Source organism: Chamaea fasciata, unplaced genomic scaffold, assembly GCF_029207755.1.
Source record: "Chamaea fasciata isolate MVZ Bird 193981 ecotype frontalis unplaced genomic scaffold, bChaFas1.0.hap1 SCAF_12, whole genome shotgun sequence".
Classification (NCBI taxonomy): domain Eukaryota; kingdom Metazoa; phylum Chordata; class Aves; order Passeriformes; family Sylviidae; genus Chamaea; species Chamaea fasciata.
Genome location: NW_027094097.1, coordinates 15272392 through 15292211, shown reverse-complemented (window position 1 = coordinate 15292211; position 19820 = coordinate 15272392). Strand labels below are relative to the sequence as shown.

Below are 19820 nucleotides of genomic sequence, written 5' to 3'. Positions count from 1 at the left end.
TTTCCAAGCTTCATTCCGGCCCTCCAAGGCTCTGTCAAACCTCCACAATCCCAGCTCTCTCCATAGCATCAACCTGCTCTTACTGGAGTGAGCTCAACTCCTGCTTCCATCCATCCCAGAGTGACCAGGATCCAATTTTAACAGCTCCCAGTTCTGGCTGCTCCTGCTGAGGTCAGTTTTCATCTCAGTGAGCTGCTATCATGTGGACTGCTCTAATTCTAAAGACATCCAGCTCTAATTCACTGGAAAAGTGGCTTTTCCAAGGATTTGCCTTTCCCTGATGTCCCACAGCTCCCTGCCTGCTTTGGCTTCCACCTCACCGCGTGTCTCCTGAGCAGCAAGTCTTGGGCTGCTCCCCCAAATACAAAACCACGGAATGGTTTGGTTTGGAAGGGATGGTTAAGGATCCTTAAGGATCTTCCAGCTCCACTGGGCAGTGACACCTTCCACCATCCCTGGGATGCACAACCTCCCTGGAAAACCCGCCCCAAACACCTCAGCACCTTCCCTGGCTGTGAAGGAGCCCCATCCCAGCCCAGGACAGGCTGCCAGGCTCACCTGGAGGAGCCCGAGGCGGATGCTGAGGAAGCCGAGGTTTTCCGGCGCCTCCGCGCCCGGCTGGGGGACACGGACACTCCCAGTTTCTTTTTGGGGGATTTGGATCGGCGCCAGGGATCCTTCCACTCGTCAGCACGTTTGGATGGGGCGCTGCCCAGAGCTGGGGCCTCCTTGTCCTTCTTTGGTGCCTCGGGCTGGCGGCTGCAAAACGAGCAGGAGGTCAGCAGCTGGGATTTGGGGGGTTTGGAAAGGGAGGAACACGAGGGACAGGGCAAAATATCACAAATGATAAATATATTATTATAATGTGTATCAATAAATATACAAGAAAACAAGGAGGAGGTCAGCAGCTGAGATTTGGGGGGTTTGGAAAGGGAGGAACATGAGGGACGGGAAAGTCCCAGAAATTATAAATATATTATAATTTATAAATCTAATATATTACAATATAATAAACAATTTATAATATAATATCATGTAATATATAATTTATAAATAAACATACAGGAAAACAAGGAGAAGGTCAGCAGCTGGGATTTTGGGGGGTTTAGAAAGGGAGGAACACGAGGGATGGGAAAATCCCAGAAATTATAAATATATTACAATTTATAAATATAATATATATTATATTATATATATCATTAAATATATAATATATATTAATACATATAATATTATATATAATTTAAAATATATAATATAATATCATACAATATATAATATATAATTTATAAATAAACATACAGGAAAACAAGGAGGAGGTCAGCAGCTGGGATTTTGGGGAGGTTAGAAAGGGAGGTACACAAGACACAGGGCAAAATACCACAAATGATAAATATATTATGATAAAATGTATAAATAAACATAAAGGGCCATAGAAAAATCCCCGAATTCTTCCCTTAGATCGATTCCTTACAGCTCCTCATCTCCCCTGTGGGATTCCAGCACCATTTTGGGGTGATAAAGTGTAAGAAGAACTCTCAGTCTGTGAAGCAGTGACAGATCAGCGCTGCTCTGTAAACCAACAAACTGTGTGAACTCCTTTGTCCCCCTGAGCACCCTGTGACCTCCTGGCAGATTCCAGGCTCAGCTCTTGGCCTCCAAGGACTGCACACAAGCAGGAGGGAAGGGAAATGGAAATCTGGTTCTCCCCAGAGCAGCACAGAGCTGGAGCAAGCCCAGCCTGGAGCACGGACAGGAGTGGCCTGGATCACTCCATGTTCCCATCACCAGGACACCCTGTGGGGCTGGCACAGGCACTGTGACCTCATTTCACCCTTCCAAAGGGGACACTTCCCTCCTCAGCTGGCCAGAATCCAGGCTGGGTGATCCCTGGGTCATCTCTGGCTGATCAAACCCCACAAAATGAGCTGCCCACAAAGCCTCACTCCCTTCCCTTCCCTTTTTTTTCCATTTCCCCTTTTTCGGTTCTCCATGTTTCCTTTCCCCTCTCCAACCCCCTGAAAATAATTCAGGGCCAACTTCTCAGCACCTGCACTAGACACTTCCTTTAAGCACTCCAGGATGAGACTTTATTACCTCTCTTATCTCTGGGTGATTGAACCTGGAATTTTTCTTTGCCCTCGCTCTAACCTGCACTCAACTCCTCAATTATCAGCTTCTAACCCTCTCCCCGGGGTTTCAGGCAGAGTTTATGAGGGATTAAAGCTTCCTGAAGTCTCCTGCACTCAGCAAATTAGCAGGACAATGATGCATTTATTCCTTTGCTCAAACCAATGAGTTCCCTGGGAATCTGGGCAAGGAAAGGCCCCTTCCCCGTTGGGTTCAGCCAGTACCACCCCATTACTCAGAGCACTGAAGCAACCACTCCCCGCACAACTTCCTCTACCTTTTTGAGATAAAAAAAAGCCACCTCCAAGTTTTCTAACAATCCCAGGAACGCTCCAGCAATCCCCAGGACAATGAAAGCTCCTGGTCAGGAGCCTGTCCTTTGAAGACTTCACACCTCACAGGAGCCTCATCCCAGCCTTTCTGGCAGAGTTTCCTCTTCCCCAGCCCAGCACTGGGATGTGCTGACCTAAAAATCCAGCATCTGACTCCTTTCCTTATCTCTGCTGATGTCAAAGCAGTTTTACTCTTTGTCCCACAACTCCCTTGGAATACTCAGAGGAAAACCCCTCCTCTCACATTCACCCCTCCCACAAATCCCATTCCAGCAGGGGAGAGCTGGATGCCTCCATCCCACACAGGAGTGCTGAGTGCCTGGGTCATGGCTCAGCTTTATTCCCCAGCAGCCCCATTCCATCCTCCTCCTTTCCCAGAACACTCTGTTTAACTCAGGACGGGGGATCTGCAGGGCATTCCTCAAGTTTTCCAAGTAACGGCCACAATTCCATGAGAATTTCATCCTGGAGAAACAGCACCACTTGGAATGTGGGGCTGAGACACACTGGACCTATTCTTTATAACCTGATAACATTAAATAGTCCAAGCTGGGCTCAAATCCATTTGGAATTGCCAATTTAACCTCTGGAATATCCTCAAATCAACCAAGTGCAGAGAGAGAAGGAAAAGAAGGCTGAGAAAAGCCTCCACACCTCGCATGAAGCAGCAGGATAAAGAGCAAGGAAAGGAGGAGAGAAAACCACGTGAGGATGCTGATGGATAATGCCCAATATCCTGATCCAACGTCCCTTCCCATGGGACTGCAGCCTGTGAGCTTTGGGAGATGAAGGGGGAATATTCTGCTGGCACAGGTGGGCAGAGAGGCAGCTTTATCCAGGATAAAACCCCTGGAGAAGTTTTGCCTGGAGTGTCCAAAATGATAAATCTGGAAGCTAACAGCTCTGTCAGGGAGGTTTAGGTTGGATTTAGGGTAAAGGTTCTTCCCCCAGAGGGTGCTGGGCACAGCCCTGAGGCTGCCAGAGCTCCAGGAGCACTTGGACACTGCTCAGGATTGGATTGGGGGGTGTCCTGGGCAGGGCCAAGCACTGGGCTGAAGATCCCTGTGTGTCTCTTCCAGCTCAGGATATTCCACAAGTCCGTGAACTGATGAGTGCCCTCGTGCCTCTCCGAGCTCAGCTCCCTCCTGAGCAAGTTCTCAGAAAGAAAAGCATCCTGCAGGATTTATTCTCCCCTAAAACCAACTCAAATTCCCATCCCACAGCACATCCTGGGAGCTGGAACAACTCCAGAGCTTGGGAGCAGGGATGACTCTGAAAGCAAATCTCACTTACTTGCACCTATTACCCGGTTTGATGCAATTCCCTGGGGATGAAGTCACTTTCTGGAGGAAAGGTTTGGAAAACCACAACAGAAAGCCTCGTTTTGGGCTGTGCTTGGCTTTTTGACTCAGCACAGACAAGGAAGAGGCTGCTCCTCTCAGGACAATTTCAAAGCTTTTCCTCAAGAGCTCCCAACGTGTGGCATCAGCAAAGAAACTCCTTCAACCTAAAGCTGGGATCTGATGCTGCTGGACTCGTCTTCTGCAGTGGAATTCAGGAGGCAGAATGGAAAGTGAGCTGGAGCAGGTCCCCAGAGGAACATCCCAGGCACAGCCTGGACAAGTCATCCCACAGCTGGGAGATGAGGAGGGAGGATTTCTCCGCACTTTCTCTCTTACAGCCAGGTCATTTTGGGCTGGAGCTGGGGCTTGGTGCAGCTCCCAGCTCCTTAATTCAATGAATTAAAAAATAAGAATGTTTTGCTGCTGGCTCAGGGAGATCAACCTGCCCACAGCAGGTGAAAAGGAGGGAAGGAGGGAAGAATTCCAGGGCTGGTGAGCCATGGGATCAGCTCAGGAATTCATCCTCATCCTCAGCACAGCTGCTGGCAAACCTCACACACTTCAGCACAGAGAGTGGCCAAGAACTCTCCTGTTCATCCTGATCTTTTTCACCAAATTCCAATTTTTAGGAAACAACTGAAATATTTCAGAATTAACTCCTAAGTCTCTTCCACAAGGTTTTAAAAAAAATTAATCAGAGGGAAGAGGAGACAAGACAAGAATGACCAAAAGCACCTGAATTTCCATCCAGATCCTCAAGAATCACAGGGGCAGCAGCTTCCAAAGGCAATTTTACCCTTGAAACAACTGGAAGTTTTCTTTTCCAGAAGGAACAGGCCAGTGCCCATTTGGCTGGAATGTAATGACAGCAATCAGGAGAAGTGAAGCTGAATTTGCCAGGGAGAGGAGGAGCAGAGGCAGCTCCAGCTGTCAGCACCCCCAGCGTGGCTCAACCAGCTCCCCCAAAAAAACTGCCTCCCAAAAAAACCCGGCTGAAGCATGTCACTGAGTCCAACAAAACTTTGGAGAGGGAAGAGTTGCCCAGCTCAAATTCTCCTCATGTATTATGCAAATGCTGCCGAAGCATTTCTAATCCTGGAGGGGAAAATGAACATCCTGGGGAAAAAAAAACCTGCTTCCTGTCCTTCCTTCCCCATCCCCTGGGACAGGGAACCAAAAAACCTTATCACCCCTGGGCAGCAGTGACGTCAGCCTGGCTCCGGGGCTGCTCTTCCAGCTCGCTTTTCTCCAGGAGGAAAGTCCAGCGATGATTTAAGAGCCTTTGTGCTTCTCTCAGGAAAGCTGGGATTGCGTCAGCAGCGCCAGCGCCGCTTTTCCTTCAGCGGCCAAGTGGAATTTTCCAGAGGAAGTGGACTCGAGGAATGACTGGAGCCATGTGCCAAGGCAGTTGTGAAGGGACCAGTAATTGCTGCAAAATAAATTCCAGCAGAGTGCAAGCACGCAGGAACTTTTCCTGTCTTGGAGTAATGGGGAGGGACAACAGCCCTCTGGAAAGCCACCTACGTGTGTCCAGGACAGGGAATGCTGGGCCTTGGAGCTGCTGCCCATGGATCTTGGTGAAGTATTAGCAGGGAAAAAGTTTTTTTGAGCTGTTTCCATTTGAAGTTGAGTTATCAGTCACTCAAAAAAAAAAAAAAAAAGAAAAAAAAGGAAGGATTTCTTCAAAGCCTGATGGGGAGAGGCTTGGAAATTAAAGAGTGCAGATACAATCTGAACCTCCAGGATGAAATCATCCCAGCAGGGAGATAAAGCTATCTGAGATGGCATCTCCCCTAAGGGCTGAGCATTTGCTGCCTGGAGCCTCCTCTCCATGAGCAGGAGGCAGAGATCCTGGCCCGGAATGTGCCACTGATCCTGCCCTGGAATTACCTCGTTCCACTCAAACCCAGGCTGGGGGATCTCGCAGTAACCCCATCCCTGAAATGCCAAAGAAAAATCACATTCCTTGAGAAGCACACGTGAGTCACTCACTGCCCTTCACCACAATTTAGGGTTATGAAATCCTTCTCCTGCCGCTGGGGAAGTGGAGGCAGCAGCTCAGGAACCATAAGGACCAACAGCAATTCCAGTCAGCAGGAATTTTTTTTGTGGAAAGCTTGGTTTGATTCACAGACTGTATCATCATGGAATCACGAAATGGTTTGGGTGGGAAGGGACATTAAAACTCATCCAGTCCCTGTGCAGGGACACCCTCCACCATCCCAGGGTGCTCCAAGTCCCATCCAGCCTGGCCTGGGGATGAGGCAGCCACAGCTTCTCTGGGCGACCTCCATCCTCAAAGGGAAGAATTCCTTTCCAATCTCCCATCCAATCTGGCAGTGGGAAGCCATTCCCTGTGTCCTGTCCCTCCATCCCTCACCCCTAGTCCCTCTCCAGCTCTCCTGGAGTCTCCTTTAGGCCCTGGAAGGGACTCCAAGGTCTCCCTGGATCCTTCCCTTCTCCAGGTGAGCACCCCCAGCTCTCCCAGCCTGGCTCCAGAGCAGAGCTGTTCTTATCACCAACTTCCCCACAGTCCTGGGAGCAGAAATGAAAGCAGAGCTGTCTAAGCAGGTTCCATGGCTCCAGCTGGCAGCTGCACCACAAAAAACGGGGATGTAAACAAGTTGTTATCGTGTTTCTCACAGCAGAGCTCTCATGCAGGGCACTGGGGATTGAGATCCCAAAGAACCCTGGAGCGGCACTGGATGTGTTCTGTATGGGAAAAGAAGGGAATTCCTTCTCTGAGCAGTCCTGGAAGGGCTGGAGTGTGCAGGAGCCAAGGTCCAGCTCCAGCTGGAGCAGACAAAACCCATCTCAGCCTGGTCAGAAACCCAACAGCCCAGGGTCATTTGCTTTATTTAACGCCCTGTACTTCGAGGAGCTGCCCAGGGAGGTGCAGACACCTGCAGAGCTAATCCCTACCCCTGGATGGAGGCTGCTTTTCCCCCCTTCACTCGATTTTCACGGATACCAGACTAAATCAGGGCATTCCAGGGTTTTACCAGTGCCCAACTCCAAAACCAGCAGGAGCACATGGCTGTCTGCCCTGCCTGCTCTTCCTCCTGGTGCAGGACAAGTGGGGAGAAATGAAGGATCTCTTTTAGGAAATCACTGATACTTCCACAGGGAAAACTAAGAGGATCCCAAACCCACCTTCCTCCCATCTTTAGGCAGCAGGATGAGCTGCCATCACTAAGCCCCCCAAAAACTGACTGACAGCTACTTTCATTCAGAGCCTCGACACCCAAAAAATAGGGAACAAATCCAGCTGGCAGCAGTAGGAGACTACCAGAAGCTCTCAGGAAAGACAACAACGACCCAGGAACACTCAGAATTAAGAGATTCTTCCAAAAAAAACCAAAACGAGTTCAGTTGCTTTGTGGTGCGCACACCACCATGAATCACCCCATTTGCATTCCCTTCTTTTTGCCACTCCTTTATCTAATCAAGCTGATTCCAACACTTTCTGACTTGCAGGCCCTGGATAACCTGCATTGATTCCAGAGCCTGGGTTACCCTGCTCAGAGATAAACAAAGTCAACTTGAACCAGCCTGAGAAAACAACACAAGGGTGAGCACGGCCGTGGGATCACGTAACCTTTTGTCCTGGAATTTGCAGCACCTCACGCTCCAGGTGACACCTCGGGAGCAGCTGGGATGCTCCAGGTTGGAAAGGTTCTATGAGGATTTCTGGTCTGTCCTTTTTCTGACTTTGCTGTCAGTTGTCTCATAGGGTTATTTTGGTATTTTATGGCTGCCTAAGTGCTCTCCATTAATAGGTTTTAGTCCTGATGGAGGGAACTTCCTTCCAAAAAAAGCGTGGTGTGCGTGATGACAGGATGGCGTGTCAGACACTGCTCCTTCCTGGCACCTTCAGAGCTGCTGTCACCTCCTGGGAACATCTCTGGAGGACAACGGCGCCATCCTTCTCCTCATCCTACCTGGCACTGGTGTTCCATGGAATTTAATGAGAATCCCAGAATCACTGAGGCTGGAAAAGAGCTCTGAGGTCATCAAGTCCAACCTGTGACCAATCCCCACCCTGTGCCACATCCAGTCCTTCCTTGGACACCTCCAGGGATGGGGACTCCACCATCCCCCTGGGCAGCCCATCCCAGTGCCCAGTCTCTTTTTCCATAAAGGAATTCCTCCTGATGTCCAACCTGAGCCTCCTCAGGCACAGCTTGAAGCTCGTCTGGTCTTTGTGGGAAGAGCTTTTAGGTCTGACATCGGGACAAACTCCAGGACTGGAGGTGACAATGTCTCACTCCAAGGTTCATCTTGCCATGCTGCTCCCAACCAGAACCCCCAGCACTCCATGGAGAGGAAATCCAGGTGGGAAAGGAACCATTGCCCATCTCATGGACCTTCTTCCTCCTTGCTTGGTCACCAACACCGAGCGCCACTCCAGCTGAGGGGGCAGCAAAACAGGTTCCTTCTTCTCTCTGGTGGATCCAACCCCTGGCCCTGCACAGACACCCCAACAATCCCACCCTGGGCATCCCTGGGAGTGGTGTCCAAGCTCTCCTGGAGCTCTGGGGCCGTGCCCATTCCCTGGGGAGCCTGGGCAGTGCCCAGCACGCTCTGGGGGACGAACCTTTCCTGATATCCACCCTAAACCTCCCCTGACACAGCTCCAGCCATTCCCTGAGTCCTGTCCCTGTCACAGGGACGTCAGTGTCAGCGCTGTCCCTTGGGAATGATCTCCTGAATCTCCCTCAGTGCTTTGGGAAGACAACCACCAACAGGCCCCACAACACTGGGTTGCTTCACGAGCTCCTGGAACAAACTGATTCCCTCAGATGCCAGTGGGATAAAGGCCTATGGCAACAACAGAAAGGATTAAAGTGAATTATTTCAGTGTGCAGAGCCTTTGCCCCCAGCTAAGGGTCAGAACATCTTGCACCGCTCTAAGTTTCTTCAGAGGACATATTTCATGTCACTTCTTTATCCCTGAAAGGCTTTGCACAACAGGGAGCTCCACCGGCAAGACGGAGAGAAAAAGAAGGAATTTTGCACTCAGCAAAAATCAGGCCCAGCCTGGGGCATCAGAACTCGTTCTGGGGATGGGAGCAGGAGGACAGACAGCCAAGTTATCCCTCTAATTGATCATAAAGTGTCCTGGCTTGTTTGAGTGTTCGGTGCCTGAGGAGGGAGGAGGAGGAGGAGGGGGAGGAACAGTTTTACCAGCAGTGCAATCTCAGATTTTAAACTTGTGCATCTTGAGGAGCTCATCTTAAGCTTGGGGAAAAAACCCAACCCAGTGCTTAAAACAGCAACTGCACATCCACAGAATCATGGAATGGAAGTTGGAAGGGACCTTAAAGCTCATCCAATTCCACCCCCTGCCACGGGCAGGGACACCTTCCACTGTCCCAGGTTGCTCCAGCCTGGCCTTGAACAGTTCCAGGGATCCAGGGGCAGCCACAGCTTCTCTGGGCACCCTGTGCCAGGGCCTCTCCACCCTCACAGGGAAGGATTTCTTCCCACAATCCAATCTAAACCTCCTCTCTGCCAGTTTGAATCCATGTCCCCCTTGCCCTGTCACTCCATCACCCAGCAATGCTGGGAACACCTCTGGCTTCTCCACATTTTCAACCTTAAACTCCTCTGTTGTTTAGAGATCAGGTGAAACCTTCCTGCTTTCAGCAGAATGGAAAGGGAATTTGTTCCTGTGTTCCTGGCTCTTTGCTGTTTGGGTTCTCTCATCCCTTGACCCTGCAGGTCCTGGTTTGTTCCTTCCTCCAGTTCCTGTAGGAGCCCCTACACTGATGGAGTGACCGGGATCGGCCTGGAATTACCAACATCCTCAGCCCTGCCTCTGGCAAAGCTCAGTGCTGCTTGCACAACCTCTGTGGAGGAGGACTCCAAGCTCTGTGGAGAAGTTCTCCAAGTTCTATGGAGGAGCTCTCCAAGTTCTTTGGAGAAGATCTCCAAACTCCTTGGAGGAGCTCTCCAAACTCCTTGGAGGAGCTCTCCAAACTCCTTGGAGGAGCTCTCCATGCTCTGTGGAGGAGCTCTCCAAATTCCTTGGAGAAGCTTTCCGACCTCTGTGGAGGAGTTCTCCATGCTCTGTAACGGAGTTCTTCCTGCTCGATGGATGAGTTCTCCATGCTCTACGGATGAGTTTTCCATGCTCTGTGGAGGAGTTCTCCATGCTCTGTAAAGGAGCTCTCCCAGCTCTGTGGAGCAGCTCTCCCAGCCCATCACCAGCAGGGCTGTGTGGGCCCTGCAAGTGGCAGGAATGTTAACGGGCAGCCGCGGCGTGAGCCAGCCCTCAGCGCCACCCAGAGAGGCTGGACCTGCCAAAAGCTGGGATCCAGCAATTAGGGAAAGCCCGGAGTCTATTTTTAGAGGCACAGGTGTGTGCTGGGGCACTGCTGTGCATCCTGCTTCCCAGGAAGTGCGGAGCAATCCCAGGTTTGACACGTTACACAAGCTGGGGAGCTGCTCAATCCCAGGATGCCGAGGCTGTTCCTCTGGAGCTTGGCACGGAGGTTTCTGGAGAAAAGGTGAGACGGCTCGAGCCACTGCACTGCCATAAGGAAGTTGGGAGCTGGTCACAGAGTGACGTGGGACACAGCCCAGAGCCAGGGCACAGCACGAGCGTGACGGGGACTCCTGGGGAAATGCTGGATGAGGGATGCGCCCTCCGAGGGAGAAGAAGTTGGAATTATGCTTTCACTTGTTAAAAAGCTTTTTCAAAACTTCTTTCTGCAGGTTTGTTTCCTCCACAGACAGCCAGAGCTGCAGAGGTGTGGGATGGGGTCATGCTGACATGGATGTCCACCATGGGAACTGAAATCCCATGGCAGGGGATGGGATGGGCTTCAGGGTCCTCACCACCCTAACAGGGAAGAATTCCTCCCCAATATCCCATCCAACCCTGCATTCCCTTGAACTTCAGGCCATTCCCTCTTGCCCTGTTACTCCACGCCCCTTGAAAAATCCCCGTCCATAACAGACTTAAAACAAAACAAAGAAAAAAGAGGTGCATCAGAAACTATTTTTGAATGACCAAGACTCATCTTAAGGAGTCTGCTCTGGAGACACAAGAGGCATCCCCAGCTCCCTTGTGCCAGAGGGAAGCAGGGAATGTGTATCCCCTGAATGCTGTCAATCCCATCTCTGGGCTCTCACATAGTTTCATGGCGTGGAAGACGCCAACTGCTATCTTGGAGATGGATCCAAGACTGGTGAGCATGGCCACTGCTCCTATCCAGCACGCTCTGGGCAGCACTGGCAGCCTAAACTCTCCCAACAGAGCCCTGCCCCAGGACTCCAGGAGTGCCAAGGGAAGGAGCAGCCAGCAGCTCAGCCCTGGGTCACGGTGACTGTCACCGGCTCATGACCTTGAGCTGTCGAGCAGGTGACATCACTTTCATTGACATCATCTCCATCACATGGCTCTGGACAAGATCAGTCCAATCACCCAGCCAAGGAGAGCACAAACCACTGGGCAATGTGGTAATTAAGGTGCACAAATCGTGGTTGTTAAGTGAAGATTATAATTAAACGGAACAGGTAATTATGGGGTTCCTATAACTGCTCTGGAGCTGCTGCTGCTCCTCCAGACCGTTCTGAAACTGTCACTTCCTCTTGGGAAAGAGGGTCAGAAATCAGCTAACCTCTCAGCAACGCAGATAAAAACTCTGGGTCAGATTCAGGACTAAGCCCTGCTCCCACCTGAAACCACCTGATTCCACGTGGAGCCTCATTCCTGGCATTCTTAGCCCTGCTCTTCATTGATCCAACCCTTCCTCATGCCCATCGTGTTTCACACCTTCCTCCAGTGCAGAGGAACAACACAGACACCAGGCAGCAAGAAAAGCTCCAATGAATCTTGGGGAACAGCTTCCCTGCATTCTCTTTGCCCCACACACGCCTGTGTGTCCCCAGGGTGCTCCACACACTGTGGGAGTCTCTGTCTGCTACTCTTCCCAAAAGCTGTTAAGCAGTTTTCCTGGAGATCACAAAACCATGGAATGGACACTGAAATTTATCTCATTTTACCCCCTTGCCATGGGCAGGCACCTTGCACTAGACCAGGTTGCTCTAAGATGTCCTTTTGCAAAAAACGTGGTACTTTTCCATGATTCTGAACCAAACGAGGTTGTGCCATCAAAACTTCCATTCCACTGGGATATTTACCCAGTGCTTTACAAACGTGCCTCAGACAGAGGAGCCTGGGAAGGCAGGGTCATAAATCATTGACAGAGGAACAAAACAGGAATCACATTCCTGCACTTTCAGTCTGTCTGGTTCCATTTTCTCTTTCATGCAGGTCACAACCAGGATTCCCACAAACAAGGAGAGGTCAGAGGAAACAAACCTGACCTCGCGCTGCAATTCCCCTGAGCAGACACTCACTCCAAGGACAACTCCCTCACCTTTTCGAGTTGTACTTAAACCTCCAGATACTTTTGCTATCCACAAACTCCCAAAGCAGCCCTGGCTCTTGTGACAGACATTTCTCAAGGTCTCAAAAGCCACACCTCACCTGCAGGAGTGCCTCATCCTCCCAGAACCTCTCCAGCCTGAAGGGAAGAGGCACGAGCAGAACATCTCCATACCAAAGGACCAACATCTCCATACCAAAGGACCAACACCTCCGCACCAAAGGACGCTCCGGCTTTCGGGCTCAGGTTACACACGCTCACTGTCACTGACGTTTTAGCTCCACTTAGCGGACACGAGGCTCATTAACAACCGCTCTCCTCGGCAGTTCCCCACACCCCACGACAACGCCGAGCCCGAATCCCGGTGGCGCGGCACGCACTTACCTCGGGAGCAGCGGGGACCGGGGCTTCGCCTTGTCCTTGTCGCGCTCCCGGTCCCTGTCGCGATCGCGGTCCCTGTCGCGGTCCCTGTGCTGCCTGTCCTTCTCGTCCCTCTTGACCCGTTCCCGCTCCCGTTCCCACTCTTCTTTCCGCCGCTGTCGCTCCTTGTCGCGCTCCCGTTCCCGCTCCCGCTCGCGCTCCCGCTGGCGCCGCTCCCGCTCCCGTTCCCGTTCCCGCTCCCGTTCCCGTTCCCGCTGCCTGGTCTCTCGTTCCCGCTCCCGTTCTCGCTCTCTTTCCTGGGGAAAAAAAAAAAAAACAACAAAAAAACAACAGGGAAAAAGCCGTGGTGATGCTGCGGGAGCAGCTCCCGACAAAGCCTGGGAATGCCAGAAATGACATCCGCCCTCCCTCGGGAAAGGATTGAGATGGATAATCTGCAAATCAACGACATGGAGATCAATAATCTGGAGTTCAGTATTCTGGAGGTCAATAATCTGCATCCTGGACACAAACGCAGCATCATATCCCACACAACTGTTGCTCTCAAAGGCAATGCTTGGGTTGATTTGGTTTATTAAGCTTATTAAATAAACGTATTGATGTTTACGAGTCTTTCCTCTCACTGCTGATCATTTCTATAACCACCTAATTAACTTTGCAAATGAGCAGCAGGGAAATAATTGGTCATGTGTGGCCACAGCAAGGCCCAGGCTCCTGTCTGAGCACTGCTTCTGCAGAAAACAAGGATTTAGAGCAAAGGAAAAGCTACTTTTGAAAGGATTTGATGGAAAGCACTGAAAAGCTCCCCCCTGAGCAGGACTGGTTGGTTTGGTCACTGCTCCAGAAGCACAAAGTTTGCATGAGGGGAAAAGGAAGAGCAGGGAAAGGGTTCAGATCCGTTCCTGGTGTGACACCAGCCAACTCCTGGGATTTCAGCACCTGTGCCTCAATCCCAACAGGCTGGAGCCCCTGCTGGTACACAGAGGACACCTGCCCAAATCTATCCTTCCCAAGAATTAGCAAGGAAACCTTTTCTCAACCAGGTTCTTTCCTGGAAACTCCCTCCCTCTCCAAGAATGTCCAAGGATGGGCAAGCACTGCTCAACTGCTACACTGAGGAGCAGCCAAGGAGCATGAGGATGAACCAGCTTCCCATCTCAGACATGGAACTGGTAAGGTTGGAAAAGACCTTTCGATCATCAAGTGCAACCCTCAGCCCAGCGCCATCACCAAGGTCACCACTGACCATGTCCCCAAGTGCCACATCCACAGGTTTTCTGAACACCTCCAGGGGTGGCGACTCCACCACTTTCCTGGGCAGTTTTTTCCAAAGCTTTACACACTTTCCATGAAACAATTTTCCTAAAATCCAATCCAATCTTCTCCTGGTGCAACTTGAGGCCATTCCCTCTCCTCCTGTCCCTGTTCCCTGGGAGCAGAGCCTGACCTCCCCGGCTGTCCCCTCCTGTCAGGGACTTGTGCAGAGCCACAAGGTCCCCCCTGAGCCTCCTTTTCTCCAGGCTGAGCCCCTTTCCCAGCTCCCTCAGGATTCTCCAGCCCCTTCCCTGGACACACTCCAGCCCCTCAATGTGTGTCTTGGAGTGGCCCAAACCTGAGCAGAGCTCCAGGTGTGGCCTCAGGTGCCCAGCATAGGGGACAATCCCTACCCTGGGGCTGTGGCCATGCCAGGCCTGGTGCCTGTGGCCTTCTCAGCCACTGTCAACCTGCACCCCACGTCCTTTTCCATCAGGCAGCTTCCCAAACCTCATTCCCAAGCCTGGAGCGCTGCTTTTGCCCTCGTGGTGCTGGGACAGAACATCCTCCCATCCCCTCCCCTCCAGCCTGCTCTGTGCTGTCATCAAGCCAAGATTTAACTGTTTGAAAACTCTCATTTCAAACACTGCACTGGAAACGTGACGAGGCCCAGAAGAACCTGGAAGGAAGTTGGGAAGGGAAAGGGAGACGGGGGAATTTCCTTACTTACTCTGTAATTACGGTAGGGATCGGGGTCTGTGTACTGAACCCTGAAATTCTCATATTGCCCACCACGCCAGAAGCGCTCTATTTCATAGTCATAATAGGGATCTGCATAGGGATCAAGCCTACAATGAAAAACAGGGAATGTTAGAGAGGGAAGTGGCACCTGGGCACCACAAAACCTGCGTGTTCTAGGTCAGCTCAGTCACTGTGACAACAAAACCACCTTCGATGCAGCAGGGCTGTGCAGAGATGTTTATTTTCTACACAGCCCGACTAAACAGTCCTTTTTTTTAAGTGAGGCTTATCAGAGAAAAGCACAAACCTTTCTTGATAAACACCAAAAAAAAAGAGCTACCAAAAAATTCAGCCTTCAAATCAATGTGGTGCAAACACAGAAAAGTGCTTATGAGAGCCCCTTCCAGAGCCTGCAAAGGGAGCAGGAGATGTTCTGCCTCCCTGATTGAGAGTTGGGATTGCTGCCCATGCACTCACAGCTCATCCCAAATGCCTGCGGCAGTGGAAGGGATGGGGATCCCTCAGTTCCCTGCCCCTGGAGCGAGGGGTGCATCCCAGTGCCACCCGTACAGGACAGGAGCTGGTGCTGAGCTTTCCACGGGGGGAAGTGGAGCTTTGAGGGCAGGTCAGCAACACTCTGGATTTGGAATTACCCTTTGGAATGAAGGCATCACTTCCCCAGCTGATATTCTCCAGTGGGAATCAGCTGCTGGACTGATGAGCACACACACAACCGCAGGATGAAGGATTTTTGGGGAGGAAAAGGATTGAAACTCCCCCCTCCTTAAAGCTGCTTCCTCCATTTCCTGATGTCTATTGACATTGTTTGATGGCTTCAATTCCCCAACTCAACAACATCCGAGCACCTGGAGTGCAAATATCAGACCCACTGTGAGCATGGGGAGGTGGGGACAGGGAATAAAAAACTTCCAGGGCCACAGAGGAGTCGGTGACAGAGCTGAAATCATACAGCAAGGGCTCCCAAATTCCAGATTATCCATAATGAGATTCTGCTTTATTAAAAAAAAAAAAAAAAAAGGGGAATAAAGGGCCACTTTTTGCATTTCAAGAGTGCCAAATAACCTAAACCAGGTTAAGGTGTAGGTGCTGCCCTGTGAGTCAAGTGGTACCTGTATTTCTTTTGGTGCTTTCAAATAATTTAGGATTTCTCTTTTGGACTGAAGCAATAAGCCAAGGGAAGGAGAACCAGGATTTGGGATGCTTCAGTCAGCAACAAACTCCAGATGCAGGCCAGCCTGGATTCAGTGACATCAGGTGTTCAAAGAGACAGAAAAACATCTCAAGCCACACCAGAAAGGAAACTCCGCTTTTTCACACAACCTCAATTTTCCCCTTCCTGTAATACTGGTGGAGTTTTATTTTATTTCAAAAAGAATCACTGCTGTGTGTTTGGGTAAAATTCGGTGCTTAAATCATCAGAAAACAATTGGTATCACACCCCAAATAATCCAGTATATCCACTGAGTCAGCTGCTGAGGGGACAGTGGTCGGTCTGTGGCCTCGGAAGTTTGAGGAAGTGCAATGGGAAAAAAAAAAAGGCAAAGGAAAATTTTCTTACGGTTGTAACAGTACTGGAATCAAAGACCTGCTTACCCATAGTTAATGTTTTCTTTGATGTCCACCTCCCTATAGTTATTCAAAAAAGAAAAAGGGATTCATGAACTACTGAGACAACTCCACACGTCACAAGACAGTGCTGAAAGCATTTTCAACATCCCAGTGCTCACTTGGCTGCAAGGTGTCCAACTGGGCAATAAACTGCGTGTGTGTGGGAAAAAAATCAGCATTTTCTACAGTTTACAGCAGCAGACTCATAACTTTTCCCTTCACACACAATGAAGATATTTTAATGCCACAGGCTTCTCACACAGCCTTGAATTTTCAGGAATTCCAGTTGTTGGAATGACTTTTATTTCACACTGGTTATGTACAAAAAGCACATTTTTTTAATGGGCTATACGAAACCCAGAGCTGTTTTTAACAATTCCTACATCAGAGAGGCCCAAAATGCTGCTGGTGCATTTTACAAGACAGTCATAAAAGAAAGATAATTGATGAACAGCCCCCAGAACTTTGGGGATGAAGCCCAGGTGCCTCTGAGGGGAACACAAGCCCAAGATCCAGAGCTAATTAAACTCAGGAAAATATTAATATTTTAGAAATTTCTTTTCTTTCAGGCTGCAGAACTGAGGACAGGGTTGTTTTTTTTTTTTAAATTACGGAAAGGAATTGCATGCCAGAGCAAATCAAAGAATATTGAACAAAAGCTTAATCTACTCCTTTCCAGAGGTTTTTGGTTTTTTTTTTTGGTCATTCAGTCACTCTGAAATAAACAGAACTAAGCCTTGCAAACCCTCTGGGAGTGGAAATATTTCCATAATCTGTCCATGTAGGAAGAACAGAGGATGCACGAGCGAGGAGACACAAATCCACCTGTATCCCTACAGAATCCAAGCCTCTTTCCCAAAAATTCTCTTCCCATTCCTTTTCTTGGCTCGAGAACTACCAAACAATTTCGCAGAGCTGGCTTTGAGGTCTCCAACGCTTTGAATTTATCCTCAAAACCCCAAACACCTGAACACTTCAATTTAGGGTGCTTGTTGTGGCCAGGTACCAGCTTTGCTTCTGCCCAGTGCCCAGCTTAACTGGGACCAGTTCAGGTGCTTGTTAAACCAGCTCTGCCCAGGAAGCCCCAGCGGGGGCCACCAGCTCCTGCACACTGAACCCTCTCCAACCTGGCAGCCTCAGCTCAGATAGTTTTCAATTCTCTTCGTTGGGATAAGAAAAAAAAAAAAAAAAGGGGGGGAAAAAAAAGCTGGAAGAATGCACTGGTGTGAGGGAGGCAATGCAGAGCTGGAGAGAGCCCAGGAGGGAGCAGAATTCCAAGGAGATTGGAGGCAGGGAGGGCTCAAGGAGACTGGGAAGGGAGGTGGGGTTGAACCGGAGCGAGCGGAGGCAGCTCGACTTCTTTAACTTCCCGCTTTGTGGAAGCTGTTTCCACGTTTTGGAGGTGCCATTCCCTCAGTTTGGAGGGATGAGTGAAGCCCAGGCAGCCTCAGTGCACTGCACTCCCACCCAGCTTTCCCTGGAGCAAAGGCCAGGGGTGTCTCTTACGCGGGGTCCCGGACGTCTCTGGTGATGCGATAATTCCAGTCCCGGAAAAACTCATTCTCCTTGTCGAATTCCCGCTCGTCCTCTCCGATGGTCACAGTGAATCTCTTCTCCTCAAAGTCAGGCTCCTGCTCTTTTCTCATGGTTGCTTTTTTTAATACCTGTCAGAGCACAAAAAAGCAGCGTGAGGAGAGAAATTGTAGTATTAAAAAATCTTGCCCTCGGGAGATTTCCTGCAGGATTTTCTTCCTTCTTCCCTCAGAATGTGCAGGATACTGGACTTTTCCTGCTTAATTCCCCATTCCAGCAGCTCAGAACAGCAGGAAACTGAAGCTTCCCCCCAGCAGTGATCACAAACTGGAGAAACAGGTGCTGAAGGGAGGGAAATTGGATCAGCTTAAAGCTTTGCTTTGTGGAGGGCTGGACTTGAGGGCCACAAATTTCCATTATTTTTTAAATATAAACCCCCACCCCCAACCTGGATTCGAGCTTCTCTTGGCTGTCTAAAAACTGTGATGTACAACAAAACATAATTAATATGTTAAAAGGCAAAAGGAATAAAGAGCAAGGCATTCATGCTCCAAAAAGAGCTTTTCCAGTGGATTCTGGAGCCAGCCAGCAATTCCCTGAGGAAAGAATTTACCTCTTTAGCATGCCGGAGTCCCCTCTCCCAGGCACTTTCTGTTGGAGGGTCTGGAGGAGGTGGAGGTAAGATTTCATCAACCACTGGCCCTCCCTGTTGGAAAGGTGAAGAGAGCAGCAGAAGACACTTAAGTTAGTTTTAACCAGCAAAGCCATGCTTTGTAAAGCCACCTCGGAGTTACTCCGGAGATGCCTCAGCAGGACTAAGCTGGGAAACCCGTGGAAAATTACCCCCCTCTACTGGCAGCTCCAAGATCTCCATTTAAAAATCACACATCCAACCGTGGGTTGAATTTTGCTGAGGTATTAGCTCAAAAAAAATAAAAGAGAAAAGTCACAGACCCGTGGAATGGTTTGGGTTGGAAGGCACCTTGAAGCTCGTCTGGTCCCAGTGGAAAAGACACTTCCCACTAAAGCAGGTTCTCCAGAACCCCACTTTGAACAGGGATTGGGGAAGGTGCTGCAGGAGGCAGAAAGGCACAGGAGAGGTTCCATACCCAGGGGTTGGCTGGCATCAGCGGGTGGGGGCCCATGGGAGGGGCCCCGTTGGGGGAGAAGGGCTCAGGCTTGGAGATCAGGGAGTAATTGCCCTTGTCGTTCACTCCGGGGTGGATAAAGCGACAGTTCATGCCCCAGGTGCAGTGTCCTGTGGGAACACACAGCCGTTAGAGCCCTGCCTCCTGCACCCAGCACCACTTCAGCCCCACCACCACCAAAAAAGCCCAGCAGGCACTGAAAATCCTCGTTGTTTGAGGTGTTTGGCTTTTGTTGTTTGAGGTGTTTGGCTTTTCTCCTCTCCAGCTGGGTTGGGATTTACCTGTTTGCACACACGTGGAGAGAGATTTGTCACTCTCCACCTGCCAGAGGGGACAAACAGGTCCGGACAAACAGATGGATCAGTGTACAAGAACCTTTTGGCAGTGGGGAGAAGAGAGGGAGGGATGGACACACACTGTTAATTAAATGCAGGAATAAGCCTGTGAGATCCTCACTTGTTAATGACAAACATTTCCAATGAGGAGCTTTGCCTTTCACAGCAAACCTGAGAGCAAAGCAAGCACCACAGCGCATCCCAAACAAGGAGTGGTGAGGCAGGGAGCAGAATCACGGAACGGTTTGGCCTGGAAGGGCATTAAAGCTCATCCACTTCCAATCCCAACACCTTCCACTATCCCAGGGTGCTCCAAGTCCTGGCCAGCCTGGCCTTGGACTCTTCCAGGGATAGTGCAGTCACAACCTGTTTTATTCCAAAACCCCCGCCAAGTTTTCCCTTTATTTACTCCCTCCAGGCTCACCAGGCAAAGCCCTTTGTGTGTAGCGGCTCCGTGAAAATTCAGCTTTGGCCACCAAGAAACAGGAAGGTGACACAGGGGAAGCCTGGGGCAGGATTTATCATGTAACAGCAGCTTAATGGAGAAAAAAATAAATCCCCAACCAGGAGCAACTGCAGCACCTTTGGCTGTTCC

General features: G+C 50.2%; 1 protein-coding gene across 2 annotated transcripts in view; it reads right to left on the bottom strand.

Annotated features, from left to right (window-relative positions):
- ZC3H18 (zinc finger CCCH-type containing 18) overlaps positions 1–19820 on the bottom strand; it is a 42869-nt gene that overhangs the window by 13683 nt on the left and 9366 nt on the right. The window contains exons 4-10 of one of the 2 annotated variants that reach the window (XM_066194750.1): positions 18852–19000; positions 18356–18448; positions 17716–17873; positions 16195–16227; positions 14570–14687; positions 12589–12881; positions 559–759 (exon numbers count right to left, since the gene is read on the bottom strand). In XM_066194750.1, coding sequence (XP_066050847.1) covers positions 559–759; positions 12589–12881; positions 14570–14687; positions 16195–16227; positions 17716–17873; positions 18356–18448; positions 18852–19000 — 1045 coding nt within the window. The remainder of the gene's footprint in view (positions 1–558; positions 760–12588; positions 12882–14569; positions 14688–16194; positions 16228–17715; positions 17874–18355; positions 18449–18851; positions 19001–19820) is intronic. The other variant, XM_066194752.1, reaches the window with a different exon arrangement.